Raw genomic sequence first — 18,737 nt, 5'->3', positions numbered from 1 at the left:
ACCTAATAAGAATATGTTCCACAGGTTTGGTCAACAGAATACAACAAGTCTTTTCTGATCTTTCCAACAATAATGGGGGTCTGTGTTCATGGACAGGAGATTTAGAATTAGAGTCCCCACCTCGTGATCTCTTATTGTCAACCTTCTGAGGGGCTCTATGAGGGAACTTTAATGTTTTTAGTTTTTGTTTCAGTTCTTTTAGTGTTTTATATCTTTTTAAGCCTGGAGTTCCTGCCAGGAAGGCACATCTCAGAACAATACATGGAGGTTTGGAGACAGATCTCAGTAACATGAAGGAAGATGGGGGCTTCTCTGGGTCACTGAAAAATTAAAAAAAATATTCTTTATGATGTTAAGATTGGTAATATGAAATTCAAACATCTAAGCTATCCTGACAATAACTGCTTATTTTGTGCTATGAATAATTGAATTTTTTTAAATTGTAATGTACACAGTGACAAAATGCTTCCTCACTTCTTTCCTAAAATTAATTATTTTTATGGATACAACATTATTCATATTAACCAGAAACTGAAGCAAAAAAGTTTTATTTTAAGTGCTAAATTACCTTCTGATTACCAAAAAATAACTTATACAATAATCACAATGAAAAGCAGGTCATTCAGTTGCCAGTATTTAACGTATTTCGCAAAAACAAACCAACAAATAATAGAAATACTGTGAGCAATGCTCACTAACTTGATACCCTCCTACCTGTGCACATTTCGGATCAGAACTAAATTAGGAGGTGCACAATGGAAACATGTAATAATGATTATGTGAAAGTTTCATTCAATTCCACTCAGTGGTGTAGAAGGAGTAACAGATAAGAGATGGATCCTCCCATGTCCCATATTCACAAATCACAAAGTCCTTGTTTTGATATGTGAAACCCCCAAATGATTAAGATCAAAACCAAAATTTAAAATAGATGCACAATGGAAACATGCAATAATGATTCTGTGAAAGTTTCCTTCAATTCCATTCAGTGGTTCAGGAGGAGTAACGGATAAGAGACAAGTCCCTCCAATATAACAGAACGAAGTAAGGATGGACATCCCTAACACCTTATATCCCCATTTTGCAAGTAGGGGTATAAAAAAAGTAAAGAACTATATTCACACGTACTTATATAACATATTAACATAGACCAGTCCATTTATGAGGATAAAGAAACACCATTCTCTCAGTAACTTACTTACACTTACTTATACAACAATTTAACAATTTAACATAGGCCAGTCGCTCTATAAAGATAAAACATCATTCTCTCAGTAACTTACTTATACAACAATTTAACATAGGCCAATCCCTCTATCAGGATAAAGGAACACCATTCTCTCAGTAAGCCTGTCAGGGTAGTGTATGCCTGCCTACATTGTATGATATTAAATCTCCCTGTTGTGTGAGGAATCTGTAAACATTTTGGCAGTGGAACATCATGTTCTAGAACCATCTCTATACGATGGCTGTGCATCCATTTTTGCCTAAAAGATGGAACATTGCAAAATTTACAATCAGTACTAATTAGGCTGCAAATAAATAATTAGCAATTTCTCAAAACTTCTTAGCGAGATACATGTATATAATTATCTAGAAAAAAAATATTGTTGACTGAAGATTTTGACATTTTAATTCATGTTGTTATAAATTGAGATGACTCAAATTATTTCCCCTGATAAACATCAATTTAATGTTGAAAAAGAATTGCTACAGAACTTAAAAACAAAATAAAATTGTAAAAACAAACCATATCTTAATATCTAGGTTAACCACAGGCTCCCAGAAAGATGCAAACTGATTTAATGCTGAATCTCTACAAAAGATGACAGAAAATGTTATCAAAATATTTTTTTGTTATTTACAAAAGCATAAGAATTGCTGTAGAAAAAAAAACTTTACAGAGCACAGCTTGATACCACTGAGGAGGTCAAACCTTGGATAGGCAGGGAAGGTATAGACACACCATTTAAACCTGACACAGCTTTGATTTTTTTCTTGTGATTAAACATTTTACATAAAATAAAAATCAAACTTTTTTTTTTTGCCCCTAATTCCTATAAAATGGTTCCAGTCAAAACCTCTGAAATCATTCTGTTGTCTAGACATCAGAAAAACTCTATTACTAACCCCTTTTTGGACCAAATTCCTAAAAGGTTCAATATGTAGCCCCAGAATTAATCCAATATTTCCTTTGGTGGTATGGCACCTTGTGGTTGAATATTAAAAAGATCTATAACTAATAGTCAAGTCATTGTCTAGACCTTTTTGGTCCCTCATTCCTAAACAGTTCAAGTCTAAATCCTAAAAATCAATCTCAACTAGACCTTTTTGATACAGAATATTGTGGAGCAATACCCTAGACATCTACATGCTTTTACTTGACTTGTATCGTTTAATTCTACAAAATTCTTGTTTTTGGCCCCAATTCCAAAACAGAAGGGTCCTTGACCCCCACAATCAATGCCAACTTTTCTTTTGTGGTTTGAAGTCTTGCTATAAATTAAATAAAAAATGAACTAATATTCATGCTACCACATGAAAACCAAGTGTCTATAGATGACGACACAACAGACAATGACTCTGACAGCCAATACACAGTGGTTGTATAAAAATAATCAAGTTAAAACAAAAATTAAATAAATCACTTTCTAAATCTACAATATGCAATCACTGTTTTTACATTTTTTTAGCAACCAGATGAACTCTGTTAACTTGGGGCAAGTGAGAAAGTGAGGACACAATATTAGTTTTTGACACACTTGACTAAAACATCAGGACAAACAGTTCATTATGGACATAAAAACTCATTTGGATACTACATTGCACATTTTTTTAAAAATTAAAAGTATAAAGTTCTTCCTCAGGGTGCATTCATGAAAATGATAGAGTCAATTTGCTAACCATACTTCTTAAAGCTCTTATATTAAAGCAGGGATTCCAATAACAAAAAATGCCCGTATTCAAAAATTCACCAAAAATAGAGACACTTTTTTAAAGGCAAGGCCCCCTTTGGTGCTTTTTAACTCAAAAACCATAAGAAATATCTAAAAGCAGATTGAAAAGTGGAAGCAGGGATTTCAATGAGCAATTGCATAAAAAACTTTTTTTCGAAATCAGACCAGAAATAAAAAAAAGTTTACATTATAAGGTGTGGCCATTCTTTGGCCCCACAGACTGACAATATGTTAATTATTCTTTAAAACAATTTGATAATAAACACATTAAACCAAGAATTATCAGATGAAAACATAAACATTGCCGACAATGACAACGACAATGACAATGCCTCAAACACCATAGCATGATATAAACACAATTTTTTGTGGTCGCATAAAAATCTCACTTGGTATTATGTTGACTATTCAGTCCTGGATTACTGTCATTTGGTGATAAAATAAAAACTGGTACCCCATTCTGTATACTGCTGGTTAGTTTGTAATGAGCAGGGATAGAGCCAAAGGACTGTAGATGGACCAGCAGCTGATCTGCCTGACATAAACTGGATAAAAATATTGACAAAATAGCATTAGTAAGTGAACTTTAAAGAGAATTTTAGTCCAACTTTAACATATACAATAATGACAATGAAGGAGAGATATAATAGTATGACAAGTATTGAAGCCTGCATGATAATTCTTTCAAGACATGAAGTGTTGATTCACCTACCAATAATGCAAAGGATATTCAAATGTTTCTGTCCACTTTATTAGTAGTGTAAGTTTAATTTTAAGACATAATTTATCATAACTGGTATAACCAGTTTTATTATTTTCCAACTTTTGACACAACTAGTATTGATTTTTTTATCATACAAGTGATTTTCTCAAATCATTTTGACTGTTAAGAAAATTGACAAAAATTTTGATCCCAACAGTAGCCTAAAACTAAAAATAATTCATACAATAACACGGATGATTTTATGAGGTCATAAAAAAAAAAATGAAATTGGTAAAATCGGAAATAAATCAACAGTAAAAAAAAGTGTTACGGTAAATCTAGATTCCAATAAGCAGAATTCCGCTAAAAAGTGGAAAAAGTCATCCCTGTAATAAGAACAAAGGAAAATGTTGAACTCAATGATCCAGAAAAGTGTGTTAATACTTTTACTTCCTCTGGATGAAAAAAAAATTTGTACATAAAATAACGCAAGTGAAAACCAGTAAATGTTAAATATTATAAAATACCTCTGAAGAGCCATCCAGAAATTCATGACATTGGTGGTTCTAAGTACCCCTCTCCTGGTCTGGCAGGTTATGTCATGGAGGAAATCATAGCTACCTTCTATCATAATTTCAACCTGAGTTTGGCGTCTGAAGAAAACATTTTGAAATTGCCAAGCCAAACAGAAAGAAAAACAATGAAGTAGATATGGACATGGATTTGAATTTATATGTAAGAGAAAGTTGAGTTTGTATCATTCATATATTAATAATCAGATGATGAAAAATTAATGCTATCATTGTAAAGTCTTATTCAGTCTGGCAAAAAACAAGCTTGCATCATAGATTCACAATTTTTTTCGTTAGACAGTGATGAATCATTACATAAGTTCCAATAGCTAAACTTTAACTAACACTAGTCACTATCTTCAGGGTAGTAGTTACAGATGTCAATATTACTTACTTGGCTGGATCTAATGGCCATGCTGCTGAAGCACAGTATTCAATCTTAGCATATTCTCTCCACGGCAGGACTAGGTTTACTTCAATCTGTGTACCTCCTTTAGTTCAATATAAAATTGTTTACATTCAAATGGTATAGCCAAATAAATTGACTCTCCCTTAATATGTTATATTTTTACTGAAACAAAAATGGGTCCAATTTTCATTGCATTATCAGATTGTGTGTACATAGACAATTCACATATGTCCCTAACTGATAATTGGACATAAAATGTTTGCAAATAAGTATATTTTCACTGATGAAATCATTGAGTAAAAGTTCTAACAAATTCATGAATAACTGATACCCACCTTTTGTTATTGAGACATCTTTGATTGTATACCCTTCTCTCAATCTAACAGACAGCACACTACTCAGTGTTGTACTTAACTTCATATCTTTATGTTTTTTCCTAATGATAGGATTAACAGAACTACTTGGTCCAACTTGTATTGGGTGGGCTAATATCCTGTAATTCAATATTTCACTAAATAGTAGGTTACAGTATATTGCCAGAAAGGCTCATAGAAGACAGAATAAACTTCTTTATGGTATTATCTGAATTTAAAATGTGTAACAAAAAAATCATAGTAAAATTAACAAAAACCTGACCTATGCATATAGATATCTAAAATAAAACTGATATAATTAAAACTCTATAATTTACATCTATACATCTGGCAAAAATATTCAGTGTTAATGGTTCAATAGTATAATTTAAACATTAGAAACTGAAAAAAAATACAATGTGTTTATGTGTTGTTCTTTGTCACTGTGTTTTTATTTTCTGCATGGGCTTGTACAAGGTATTTATGTACATCTTTTTTTTAATTTCCACTTTTATTTTGCCGATAAGTGCCTGTTGTTCACCGCAGGAATTACTCTGAACTGAAGGTTTAACAGTGTCTTTGGTAAGATGTCTCATAAACTTGTTCTTAACAACTCAATATTCAACCTCACCCCCAAAAAATAAATCACCTGTTAATTAAAGCTGTAAGATGATAAGGAGTCTGCTGTTGAGCATGAGCAGAATCATATCTAAAGCCATTCAAACCTTTCTGGAAACTCCATTGTAATAATGCTTTGTGGTATACATTTGGCAAGTGACTATCTTCTTTTGTCTGCAGTATAAATAATAACTTAAATTAATATTCTGTGCTACTTTAAAATCATTTAATAAAGGGACAACAAGTTCTTAGCATAATTCTCTCTTAAATTTTATGAAGTAAATAAATGGTGCCGTTATATTTTTTCTCCATATTAAAACAATTATTTCACCAACTTTACATTAAGTTTCATAAAAATTACAATTGTTTCTTTGTGTTATTTTGGTTATTTCATGTTCATTGTTGTGTCTGTCTATTTTCCCTGTCTAGTCTTTATCCCTGGATTACATTCTTTGTTGTGTCTGTCTGTTTTCCCTGTCTAGTCTTTATCCCTGGATTACATTCTTTGTTGTGTCTGTCTGTTTTCCCTGTCTAGTCTTTATCCCTGGATTACATTCTTTGTTGTGTCTGTCTATTTTCCCTGTCTAGTCTTTATCCCTGGATTACATTCTTTGTTGTGTCTGTCTGTTTTCCCTGTCTAGTCTTTATCCCTGGATTACATTCTTTGTTGTGTCTGTCTGTTTTCCCTGTCTAGTCTTTATCCCTGGATTACATTCTTTGTTGTGTCTGTCTGTTTTCCCTGTCTAGTGAGTAGTCTTTATCCCTGGATTACATTCTTTGTTGTGTCTGGCTGTTTTCCCTGTCTAGTGAGTAGTCTTTATCCCTGGATTACATTCTTTGTTGTCTGTGTTTGTTTTCCAGCCTAGTCTTTATCCCTGGATTACATTCTATGTTGTCTGTGTCTGTTTTCCCAGCCTAGTCTTTATCCCTGGATTACATTCTTTGTTGTGTGCATCTGTTTTCCCTGCCTAGTCTTTATCACTGGATTACATTCTTTGTTGTCTGTGTCTGTTTTCCCTGTCTAGTCTTTGTCCCTGAATTACATTCTTTGTTGTGTGTGTCTATTTTCCCAGCCTATTCTTTATCCCTGGATTACATTCTTTGTTGTGTATGGCTGTTTTCCCTGTCTAGTCTTTATCCCTGGATTACATTCTTTGTTGTGCGTGTCTATTTTCCCAGCCTATTCTTTATCCCTGGATTACATTCTTTGTTGTGTCTGTCTGTTTTCTCTGTCTAGTCTTCATCCCTGGATTACATTCTTTGTTGTCCGTGTCTGTTTTCCCAGCCTAGTCTTTATCCTTGGATTACATTCTTTGTTGTGTGTGTCTATTTTCCCAGCCTAGTCTTTATCCCTGGATTACCTTCTTTGTTGTGTTTGTCTGTTTTCCCTGTCTAGTCCTTATCCTTGCATTACATTCTTTTGATTTTGCTAGAATCTTGGTTCCCTTGTTTTTTCCAGAAGTCGAGATGATGTTTTCCTTAACTTGTCATCTAATTATCTTGTTAAATTGCTCCATTCTTAAAAACTGGTACACAACTTCTTGTATTAATTAACTGTTTTGCTGTGACTATGACAATATATATTTTTTTTCACACAAGTTTAAATTACTAACACTATTGCTTCTTCTTTTAAGTAATTAAATCATAATATTACCGATTTATATTTTTTTAAAAGACCTGATTTTCCAAGGTCAGTATACAAGCATAAATTGGCAAAATTTGATGTAGATATTCAGTATATATTGAATTTCAGAAAAAACAGAATTCTGCTTTAAAGTAAAAAAAAGCCAAAAGTGAATAAAAAAAGTATGAAATACTATAATCACAAACAATACTTACTAAATCTGGACAAGTTGAAAAATAAGAACCAAAAGTTGCAGAGGCTATGAATTGTAATAACTCTACATGTGGAACATGTCCAAACTGTGTACGAGGACAGTAACTTTGTCCCATCTTAAGAAATGAACAAGCTATGGTACTATTTCTTAACTGGGTCATTAAAAGGTCAAATCTGTTAGAATCAGTAACAGCAACACCAAGGCTACCATCAGTCACCACACATATACCTGCAACATACACATTTGAATAAGCAACATCTAAATTACTAACATTTAAATTTGACAACATATTCATACGTAAACTATAAATTATCTTCCTTAGAAACTACAGAGAGAAATTGTACATTTACTTCATCCAAACAAGTGACTTAAATTTCTGAAAAGACAAGGTTTACTTGCAAAAAAGTGTATTTACAGACAATAATCTGACAGACATTTGAACTTCTGAGATTCCAATTTCGACCGCATTGAATATTCATTACCTAAAATATCTATGACAATCAAGCATCTTCGTATCAGTTTATAATTAGGAAATACAACAGACAACTTATACTTAGACTAAGCAAAGGAACAATGTTCTACAGGAAAAATTAAGCTGTGTACTAAATGGACACACTTAGTCAAATTGTTAACAATCTAGCTCATTGAGGCAACACCACAATTCCGCCAACCACCGTTAAGACTCTCCGTTTTGACTTGTTTTATGATGCATACTTTAGGGTGGTGTATCTTCTACAAACTGTTTTGTTGTCATTATGACTACACGTGTGTGGTATGAGCTGTACCACTAGATCACTGAGGAAATTAAGACTGCTATACCTGCACTAGAATTTTCTGGAAGGAGTTGTAGTGCAAAGTAACCCTGCCTAAGTAAGTTGATGATACCAGCCTCTGGGTTCATTGGGATGTTAAAGTTCTGCTGTGGACATAATATCTCGCCATCTGATACCTCCTCTGATAAATCTGTCTGTAGAAATGAAAGGGAAAATAAGTTAGAAATGAGAAGAAGTTTGTTTAATACTTAGATACAGCACTGGTAGTATTGCCACAACACCTCTGAACTCCGCAGCTGAGGAAATCCTTCATTGTGTTTCAACCTATTTGTTGGAAGACTCACAGAATGGGGTCCACAGTGGTGTAGTTATTTAAAGGTTAGTAGACTTAACTTAGTCAGGATGTCTGACACCACTGTGGGATGAGCACTTCATATCGAAGGCACCTCAAACAACCATGAGACTATTCCTTCACTGAACATGGCAATGCAAGAAGACAAGGCCTATTTTTACTAACAAGGCTCTAAGACATTTCTGTACTGTCAGTATGAATAGGTATCACTGTTATCTTGTCATTTTTTTTATGTTTAATTTAACAGCAAAATAAAAATCTTCACATATATTCTTTGGAGGAAAAATGTGAATAGAAATGTCCTATAAATAATAAATACTAAATTTAAAAAAATGTGTAGTTTAAATTTATCTGACATAGCAAATGTTAAGCTTGTTATAAAAATACAGTCAATAAAATTCCTAAAAACTTAAAGTTAAATTGTCTGTTGCTTGGCATTTGGTGGATCACTACCTCTTCGGCAATCATACCACACCTCCTATCTTTATATAAAACATGTACTTTGAAGCAGTAGTTGTTTTAAAATAGTAACTGGCATGTAATATTTCATTATAGCAAGAACAAAAACTCACATCTTGAACATTTTTTATATATAGGAAATTTTCAAATATGACAAAAATTAATGTCACATTTTGGTTTGAAATAGCTATAATAAATTCACACAGTAATTTTTATACATGTATTAACAATATACTTAGTTCTAAGTAAGTGTTACTTACGATCATACTCTGTAATTGAAGTTTACTGAACTCTGATGCCAAATTTTTTTCAAAACTGTAAAATCTGTCCTTCATCATAATCATAAAATTTTCTACATTTTCATGATTAATACAGATACCCTGTGCTAGAACCTGAAAGAAATAACATTCTTATGGTCAACAAAGATCCCGAGGTAAAAATCTAAAAAAGTATGTTTTTTATGGATCTGGATAAATTTCATCAAAATAGTATCCATTGGGATTTATGTAACTTGTCTCCTGCAGCAAATAAAAATCATTCCAAGGAAAGTAAGCATTGGATAAAAAGTTTCCCTCAGAGGGCTTTTGAATAACACTTTGAAAGCTATAAAACCATTCAATGGAAAACTCTTATTTGATCATGGGAAAGTTGAATCTTTCTACCCACATTGATTCCATAGGATACAAAAATGTTTTTACATAAAAATTAAAACACTGATATATTACTCCATGTATTACAAAACCTTAATTATCTTTGTCATGAAAATTCTAAAACCCCTGAAGTTTGGGTGTGTTAAAAACACATATCTTATCTACAAACATTTTAAGAAACCGACCTGGTTTGTGGTACATTTCAGTAATGGAGTATGTGCTATCACTGTGATATACAACTCTGGTTCATATAACAGCTCTGTACCAGGCAAGATAAACTGTAAAATATTTGTAATTTTATGCCATCCTGAAGCAAAGTGATGATATCCTTTAACAGGAAAAAAGTTTTGTGATCTTGAATAAAACTTCAGAATATTCAAATGACCTACCTTGAATCACCATCAACATTTTTCCCAATAAACAAAATAATTTTGGTCATTCAATATGCAAGACAAGTAACAAGTTATAAAATAAATTATGCCATAACCAATAGAAAATACAAATACAATTTTTTTATGTAGATTTACTCTGAATCAGATGACTGATGACCATAAAATATTATCTCCTAAATACAATGTCAACTTCTTGTATTGCAGACAAAGAAACACATAACCATTCTGGAAACGAGCATATATACATATTATATAAACAAAACAATTCATATTATGAAAATATGGTACAATGTGCTAATAGTTAATCACCCTATGTTATGTGTTGAAATTCATAATTTGCCACATACTACTAATATAAATAACTTAATTTATCTGTAACATATTTTGTATCCTTACAGGTTTAACAACTCCAGTGAGACAGCATCTTAGGGTTGGTATTACTTTGTTTAATAAAACTTCTCCACTATGTAGATCCTAGAGAAATTGAAAGTAAATGTACATTAATAATTTTCGGTCATTTAAACAAACACTTCAAAACTAACTTTTATATAAAAAATAAAAAATGATTATAAAATGTCTATGTAGAAGCCCAAAGCTTAATGAATCAGGTATGGTCTAATAGGTAACATTGCAAAAATGATTTTTCAGCTTCATTTACCATACACATTTTCCAAGATCAGAACTTCTTCATCAAATCAAAAATGTAAAAAAAAACCATCTTTGTCATATACTTTTTTTTCTATTAATGTACAACAATTAAACAATATTCAGTAAACAGTGTTTGATCCTTTTTCACTTTTATAATTACTCTTTTTTATAATATAATGAGAACTGATATAGTGAATATGTCAAAGAGACGACAACCCCATCGGGATGAAAAGTATGCCAATTCAGAAGGCTCTAATTGCAGCTTTTCCTTTGTGTTTACAATACAGCACAAACTATTTTACTGTGATGTCACAAACCTGGTATGTTTTATCTCACCCAAGACTGCGAAAAAGAAATTTAATTTCGTATGCCTTATAAATGAATAACCTTTTTTCAAAAGTGAGTAGAAAAATGTATTTTTCTTACGACAGAAGCAGCAGAATGACTGAGATCCAGTACAAACACTACCCTGTATCGTTTGGCAAGGAATATAATGTTAGAATGAGGCAAGAGTCGGAACTTAAAACCATTTTGTATCTGTGATTCATCTGGAACATCATCTTCATGTGGAGTAACTGATAATACAGTTAATTCATCTTCTATATTGTCCTATAATAGAAATATATTACCAACACTATATGTGTAGTAATAGTGATCAAGGGAACAAAGATTTTAGCAAATTTCTAAGGAATATATTCCAAGAATCAAGACTAGACAGGGAAAATAGGCACACACAATAAATAACCAAAATAACATGTGCAAAGATACAAAAGTACCAGTAATAAAGTAACATGCACTCCACTAAATATTGAGAGCATGGACCAAGTGAACTGGTAGTAAGACATCAGTTATTTTAATTAAACAAATGCATAACTGCTCTCACAAGAAGAATACAGGAAAAAAAGCATTTACATTCATTCTTCTAAACCATAAAAATCCAGAATGTTATGTTTATAAAGTATTGTGATAAGTATTTTTTCAAAAATATTTCACACAGTACTGGTATAGATTTTAAGGAAATCATAAATCATAAATAGTAACCCTTAATCATTATTGATAACTTACCAAATTTTTTCTAGGACTAAACTGAATAACTTGACCAAGATTTGCAAAATACCAAGAAGATCTTATGTTTCTTGAAATTCTGTAATCTTCTTTCATCAGTACATAAACTGTCCTAGCTCTGAGGATCTGTAAATAGAAAAAATGAGAAATACTTTTGTAGTCTGCCCTTTTCATTAGTCATTTTCATATATTACTTTTTCAAAAATTTTCATTAATTGTACATTCATGATGCATACACTGACAAATGATTTCACTTAGAAATGGAAGGTTAAGAGATATTAAAACATTTTTCCTCGAGACATATGATCCCTTAATACAGAATATTACTTTTTTTAAATACTGAACATTGCATTTACATTTGTATCATTATCAAAGAAAAAAGATTTCCGAACATGGGCAACCATAAAAGAAAATAAGTTATCTAGCAAAATCAGGACACATAGCTGGTATGATTGAATTGATAACAGATCAATTGCCTCAAAAGTTCATTCTTTTGACTGGATAGTTGGTCCTACATATGCTAGAACCCAACAGTTGGACCAAGGACCAATTAGATCAATAAATGTTCAGACCAACACAAGTTCAAACACCTACTAAAGTTAGTATTTTATCAACTTCTATTACTTCTAAGCTAAAATATCTAAAGCACTTTCACTAAAAATCTGGATTATAAATTTTGAAGTATTTTGTATGGTTTAGGAACCACCATGCTGTGTACTTTTTCATCGACATTATTTTGGTGCTTCTAATAAAGCGTCTGAACGATAGCGATTCTTGTTATTATAGTATGAATTCGTAAACGGAATACAACAACATGGATTTGTATTTTCACATATATTTTATGTGGCAGGACGGCCTACCTGCACTGTAGCAGGTAGTGAGATTTAAATAGCCAATTATTTCACTTGGCTAAAGCATTAATTCTTTAGCCGAATCGGTTTGTTGCTGGCTTGTGACTTAGCGGTCTAGGGTTCAATCCGTGGTGGCAGAGTATAATTTTGTGAGTCAAATCATGCTCTCCCATTACATTTGGTGCCCAACTAAAAACCCATGGGGTTTGGTTAGCTATTAAGCTAGTTTTAGAGTCATTCGTGGTACGAAGACTCTTAAGGTGGGAGGAAATGTGGCAGGACAGCCTACCTGCATTGTAGTAGGTAGTGAGATTTAAATAGCCAGTTAACTGACTTGGCTAAAGGATTAATTCTTTAGTAGAATCGGTTTGTCGCTGGCTTGTCACCGAGCGGTCTAGGGTTCAATCCTCGGTGGCGGAGTATTATTTTGTGAGTCAAATCATGCTCTCCCGTTACATTTACAATGAAAAAAAATCTTAGAACACTGACCATGGATAACTTTCTGTTTTCTTTATTTAGTTTGCTTTGACTCTTTTTAATAAGTTTTTTCGGTCTCACTAATTAGCGACAAGAAGAAAAAATAGCGACAAGAAGCGACAAGAAGCGTCAAGAAGAAAAAAATAGCGACAAGAAGAAAAAAAATAGCGATAAGAAGAAAAAAATAACGACAAGAGGGAAAACTAGCGATAAAAAGAGAAAAAAATAGCGACAAGAAAAAAAAATAGCCACAAGAGGGAAAACTAGCGATAAAAAGAGAAAAAAATAGCGAAAAGAAGGGAAAAATAGCGATAAGAAGAAAAAATTAGGGACAAGAGAGAAAACAAGAAGGAAATTAGTGATAAAAAGGCACACAATAGCGTCAAGAAAGAAACAATAGTGACAAGAAGGCAAATAAAAATAAAAAATAAATCAACCCAATAAGAATTGTTATACAAATTCAAAAGATATTAAGTAATAAAATAAAGAAATATACTACTAAAAATAGAAAAAAGAAAAATTAATTAGCAACCTCAGATTGATTAAGAGATAAGCATTAATTTCTGTCTATTTTTTCCTGTAATTTAATTGGCTTGTATATTGTTTTGGGGCGGCCTTGTGCATAATTATTCATACACACGTGTTTACCTTCAGGCAATAACAAGAAGCCGTGTAATTGACGACGGCACGTGGGTCAGATTAAGTTAATTAGTTTTAATTTGCAAGCAAATTATTCTTTGATCATTTCGAGTGAATAATAAAATGAATATAATTATGCAAATGAACATGTAATTAATGTAATAATTAGCTTGGGTAAATGTAAAAGTATAACTTTATGATTAATAGTAATAAAAACATTGATGGAATGTTTTTGTAACATTTAAAGGATTTGATCTTTTTATAAATAATACATCCATGTTTATTTAAATTTTACTCGCCCAAGCTTAATGAAGCCACAACTAACTACCACTTTGACATAAATTCATGATCACGCATATTCTATTCGATTCTTGCAAAAAATACGGCTCCGTTCGGTTGCAAGAATCTGCTACGTTTGTACGATTACGATTTCTCGAATAAATACATTCAGATTGATACCATCGGTGTTGATCAAAACCCTTAGGAACAGGGTTAATAATATCCTTTAGGCAAGGATAATTTCCTATATTCCAGTATCGAATAATTCTATAAACCTTAGGAACAGGTTTTGTACCCCTTGGGCAAGGGAGATATCATTGAAGTATCGATTTAAAATTTTAAACCCTTAGGAACAGGGTTTACTACACCCCTTGGGCAAGGGATATACAAAACAAGGATGTCGAATCCTTGTGGTGACTGTGGCTTAGACTGCATAGATCTTTGTGTATTCTGTGAGCAATGTGAAGCTTGGTATCACAGCAAATGTCAGAAACTAAGCAAAGATCAGTTGAGAGTCTTAACTAAATGCAAAAACATTGATTTTGTCTGTTCACGATGTTGTCGCACTAGCGATTGTTCTTTTGATTACAATCTCTCTCTAAGTAGACTAGAGAAATATGCTGCAAATAACAAATTACTGACAAAGGCAGTGCAAGTTGAAACCATATTACTCAGGGGAGAACCACTGACTAGAATAAGAAATGAGACTGATTTTACATATACGGCACAGTCTGCTCTGACAGAAGATAAGGTTTCTAGACACATATTGAATGAACATAATATGCTAATAAATGATAGAAAACCTGTCAGTGTGTCTAGTGATGGAAATTGTCTCTTTAACTCTCTATCAGTCGATGTTACGGGTAATGAACATCTAGCCAGTAGAATTCGTGTTTTAACTTGCATTGAACTTGTCAGCAATAAGTCCAAGTACGAAACTCGCTTAAATGATCGTTTAAGTATAGTAACTGAATCATATGATGAGTCATGCCTAAAAGCAGCAAAGAATAGAAGCTTTTCGTCTGCCTGGACAATACTAGCATCAGCAACAGTTATGGGCTGTCCGATTCAGTCTGTTTATCCTCCAATAAATGGCTTCATGGACAAGGCTATTGGCATCTTAAACACGGTTTTTGAACCATTGCAAGGGAAAGCTAAAGAACCTATAGTAATACTTTGCACAGGTTCTTGCATTGCATCTAATAAAACTGGTACATGGACACCAGACCATTTTGTTCCTTTAGTGAAACCCAGTGCAGATATATCTATCATTGATATAGAGAGCACGGAGGAGTTTCCTCCTCTTAATAGCACTGCCAATGACTCTCACTTGGTCTGTCCGACAATATTTGATACCACTGCATTATCTATGCATGAGGCATCTTGCCTAAACAATAGCCATGACTCTTATAACAAACTTGGCGATCAGAGTGAGGTAAACGACCTGCAGTCGGGCACTAATTCGTCAGATCTAGACAACCCTATGCACACATTGTCTACACATGAAACAGAAACAGCAGAATCATGTCGCAAACTTGAAAATAATAAATTCCTATCATTAGACAGAATAATAGATACACTGGTGAATGAGAATGCTACTCATGATGACATTCCTCGTATTGTCAAAGATAATGTCTATTTTGTGTTGGACCACACAAAGAACATAAATAGGAAAACGAAGTCGAAGAAAATGGAGTTTTGGGACGATTGTGGAACATGGGATACGAAAACCACATCTACCAAAACTACATATTATGTTTGGAAACAAGATGGCACTCTGCAATCATGTGTCAAAAAGAATGGCCTTTTCTGTAAAGAAATTAAAAGGGAATTTGTCCCTTTAGAACCGCAACCAGATGATTCAAATATATTTGTCTTAAACGCTTTTATGCTTCCCTTAAAAGGGACAACATGTACAAGAAAAGAATCAGCTGGTTCGATAAAATGCCGGGCTATTCTATTGACACTATGAATAAAGCAGTTGCTGAATACTTAGGAACATATCCTTTTGAGAATATAAATAGACATGGCAATGCTAGGATTACAAAACAAGAGTACATTCGTACTTCACCAGAGACTAAGAATAAAGTAAAAACTGAAATTGAAGCTGGCAAGTCAGTTAAACAAATTTTCACAGACAATTTTAGTTCTGAACATCAACCTCGAGACTCAAAGTCTATACAGAACTTAAAATATAACATGAAAAAGAGCAGCGACCCTTCGCATAGACAAAATGTTGCTGATGATATGCAAACTGTCATCAATGTGAATTCTGCAAAACACCCATTTTTAAAAGAGATAGTGCAGACCTCTGGCAAGCCACCAAATATAATTTGTTATACAGATTTTCAAATGAAACACTTTGCCAATGCTTGCAGGTCTTCTATCATTGGTGTTGACAGAACTTTTAATCTTGGCGCTTGCTTTGTCACAACAACAGTGTTCCAAGAACACAAGCTAAAATGAAAAGGGAAAGGTATGAGTCCGATTATCATGGGTCCGATTTATTTGCATTGGGATGGTGCATTTCACACCTACCAAAGATTTTTCACTCATATTGCCTCAATGCTTGATATTTCAATAACTGATACTTTACTTAGTGTAAATAACATTGTCATCGGCTCAGACGAAGAATGGGCAATAGTGAAAGCAATTAAGTCTAGCTTTCCGGATTCTGATTTAACTTTGTGTACAAGACACTTAAGTGAAAATGTATCAAGACATTTGAAAAACAAAGTAGGGGTAAATGAGAGAGAATCTAAGAAAATACTGACTGATTTATTTGGAGATAATGGGCTCATAGAATCAAATACAACTGTTGATTTTACATCACAGGCCACTGATATTGAACGCAAGTACGAAGACATTGTCGGTCCATATCTCACAAACAAAGTTATTCCTACTATGTGTACAAAGCAAGAAAAGGTGACTCAAGAATTCCATTGCAATGGAAAAATAACAACTGCGAATCGATGAACCACATCCTGAAACTGAATCAGGACTGGAAACCAGAAAAACTGCCAGAGCTGGTAAATAAAATCCATAAGGAAATTCAATTGCAAGAGAGCTTAATCGTAGGTGCACTGTACGCACATGGGGACTACGAATTAAACACACAAGTTAGCCACTTGCAGTGTACAAAGTCACTCTGGCAGAGCAAATCTGAAAAAGAAAGAGCACTTGTTCTTCAAAAATTCTTGAGTCACGGTAGCAAGGCTATTGATAAGGGCACAGTAACAACATCTACCGATGGGGGATTGGTAATCCCCAAAACAAATGCATGTGCACGAAAGCCAGGGCAGAGAAAACGAGTGAGATCGGCTAAGACAATGTCTGCTGAGAAAGTCAAATTTCAGTGACGGAACAGAGACTTGTGTCCATTAAACACGTTTTGGCTTAGAATTTGTAAATATGTATATATGTAATGTCAATAAAACAAAAAACGAACAAAGAAAATCTATATATATGTATATATTCGTTTAAAAATCTTCATAATTCTGAAAAAAAGTTTTTGTTTCATAAGAAAACGTACACACCTTACGAACACTATTTTTGGAAAACCCCTAAATATATATCAAAAATAAATATATAAAAATATCCTACTAAATCGATGGAAAAAAAAATAAGAACAACTGATCTAAATTATTTCGTTTTTGATTCAAGGAAAACCAAACTTTACAAAAAGATCAGTTTGTCAAATCCAAGACATATCTTTTGGTCAAATTATAGGGATGAATATTTTACATTTCCAAATAAATATTAAAAAAAAACATTAAATATTCTTATCAAAGATTTTTATTCAAAATTTATATATTTGGCAAAATTAAAGCACATGTCTAATGCAAAATTAATTGAAAAAAAAATTGGCATAGAGCGTTACTGATGAGACTTAAGTAGTCGAAACATGTGCATTAAAACTGATATCTGACAATTCCAAAGTAAATATTTTCAAAAGAACATTCAAGTTTCTCATCAAAGATTTATATTCAAAATTTATATTTGGCAAAATTTCAGCACATGTCTAACGCAAAATTAATTAGTTTAAAAAAAAATTGGCATAGAGCGTTACTGATGAGACTTAAGTAGTCGAAACATGTGCACTAAAACGGATACAAGTATAGTCAATATTGGCACGAATGTAAAGACAGGCAACACATAAAAATCTTGTTCTTCGGATCTTTTTTTCTTCTTGACGCTTCTTGTTGCTTGTCAAGTTTTGTAGCTAAAAATAAATGTTAAATTTAAAAAAGGAAACTTTACACTTTAAAAAATACTGGTGAGACTTTAATATATTAGCCAAAAATGTGCAGCAGAATCTAATATACCATTACTGTAAACAATGAAAATATATTTTCTTATCTATATAATTTTTCTTCTTGTCGCTTTTTCTGATTTTGTGACGCTTCTTGAGGGTTCTTGTAGCTTTTTATTGTTCTTTATGCTATTATTTTCTTCTTGTCGCTATTTTTCTCTTCTTGACGCTTCTTGTCGGCTTCTTGGCGCTTCTTGTCGTTTCTTGACGCTTCTTGTCGCTTCTTGTCGGCTCTTGTCACTTCTTGTCGCTAATTAGTGAGACCCAGTTTTTTCAGTGTTATTTACAAGAAGTTCACATACAAAATGGATGGATAACTGTGTGCTGACTTAATTCTGTGAAATTGTACATACATGTATACAACTTTTATTCAAACTGTCAAATGCAAGT

General features: G+C 32.8%; 1 protein-coding gene and 1 pseudogene across 2 annotated transcripts in view; one reads left to right on the top strand and one right to left on the bottom strand.

Moving 5' to 3' along the window:
• Nucleotides 1–18,737, bottom strand: part of LOC148629811 (KICSTOR complex protein SZT2-like) — an 84,895-nt gene that overhangs the window by 65,538 nt on the left and 620 nt on the right. For both annotated transcript variants that reach the window (XM_088557570.1, XM_088557579.1), the window contains exons 2-16: nt 11,790–11,915; nt 11,151–11,333; nt 10,473–10,550; nt 9,870–9,962; nt 9,295–9,426; nt 8,270–8,417; nt 7,452–7,678; nt 5,644–5,786; nt 4,977–5,134; nt 4,627–4,723; nt 4,188–4,313; nt 3,347–3,502; nt 1,751–1,816; nt 1,284–1,487; nt 3–320 (exon numbers count right to left, since the gene is read on the bottom strand). In XM_088557570.1, coding sequence (XP_088413696.1) covers nt 3–320; nt 1,284–1,487; nt 1,751–1,816; nt 3,347–3,502; nt 4,188–4,313; nt 4,627–4,723; nt 4,977–5,134; nt 5,644–5,786; nt 7,452–7,678; nt 8,270–8,417; nt 9,295–9,426; nt 9,870–9,962; nt 10,473–10,550; nt 11,151–11,333; nt 11,790–11,915 — 2,255 coding nt within the window. The remainder of the gene's footprint in view (nt 1–2; nt 321–1,283; nt 1,488–1,750; nt 1,817–3,346; nt 3,503–4,187; nt 4,314–4,626; nt 4,724–4,976; nt 5,135–5,643; nt 5,787–7,451; nt 7,679–8,269; nt 8,418–9,294; nt 9,427–9,869; nt 9,963–10,472; nt 10,551–11,150; nt 11,334–11,789; nt 11,916–18,737) is intronic.
• On the top strand, nt 13,229–17,861 carry LOC148629812 (uncharacterized; annotated as a pseudogene).

This window comes from Perna viridis, chromosome 1 (assembly GCF_037379345.1).
Source record: "Perna viridis isolate PV_CMFRI_1.1 ecotype Kerala chromosome 1, ASM3737934v1, whole genome shotgun sequence".
Lineage (NCBI taxonomy): Eukaryota > Metazoa > Mollusca > Bivalvia > Mytilida > Mytilidae > Perna > Perna viridis.
The sequence above is the reverse complement of the archived record's forward strand: the minus strand, read 5'-3'. Positions and strand labels throughout refer to the sequence as shown.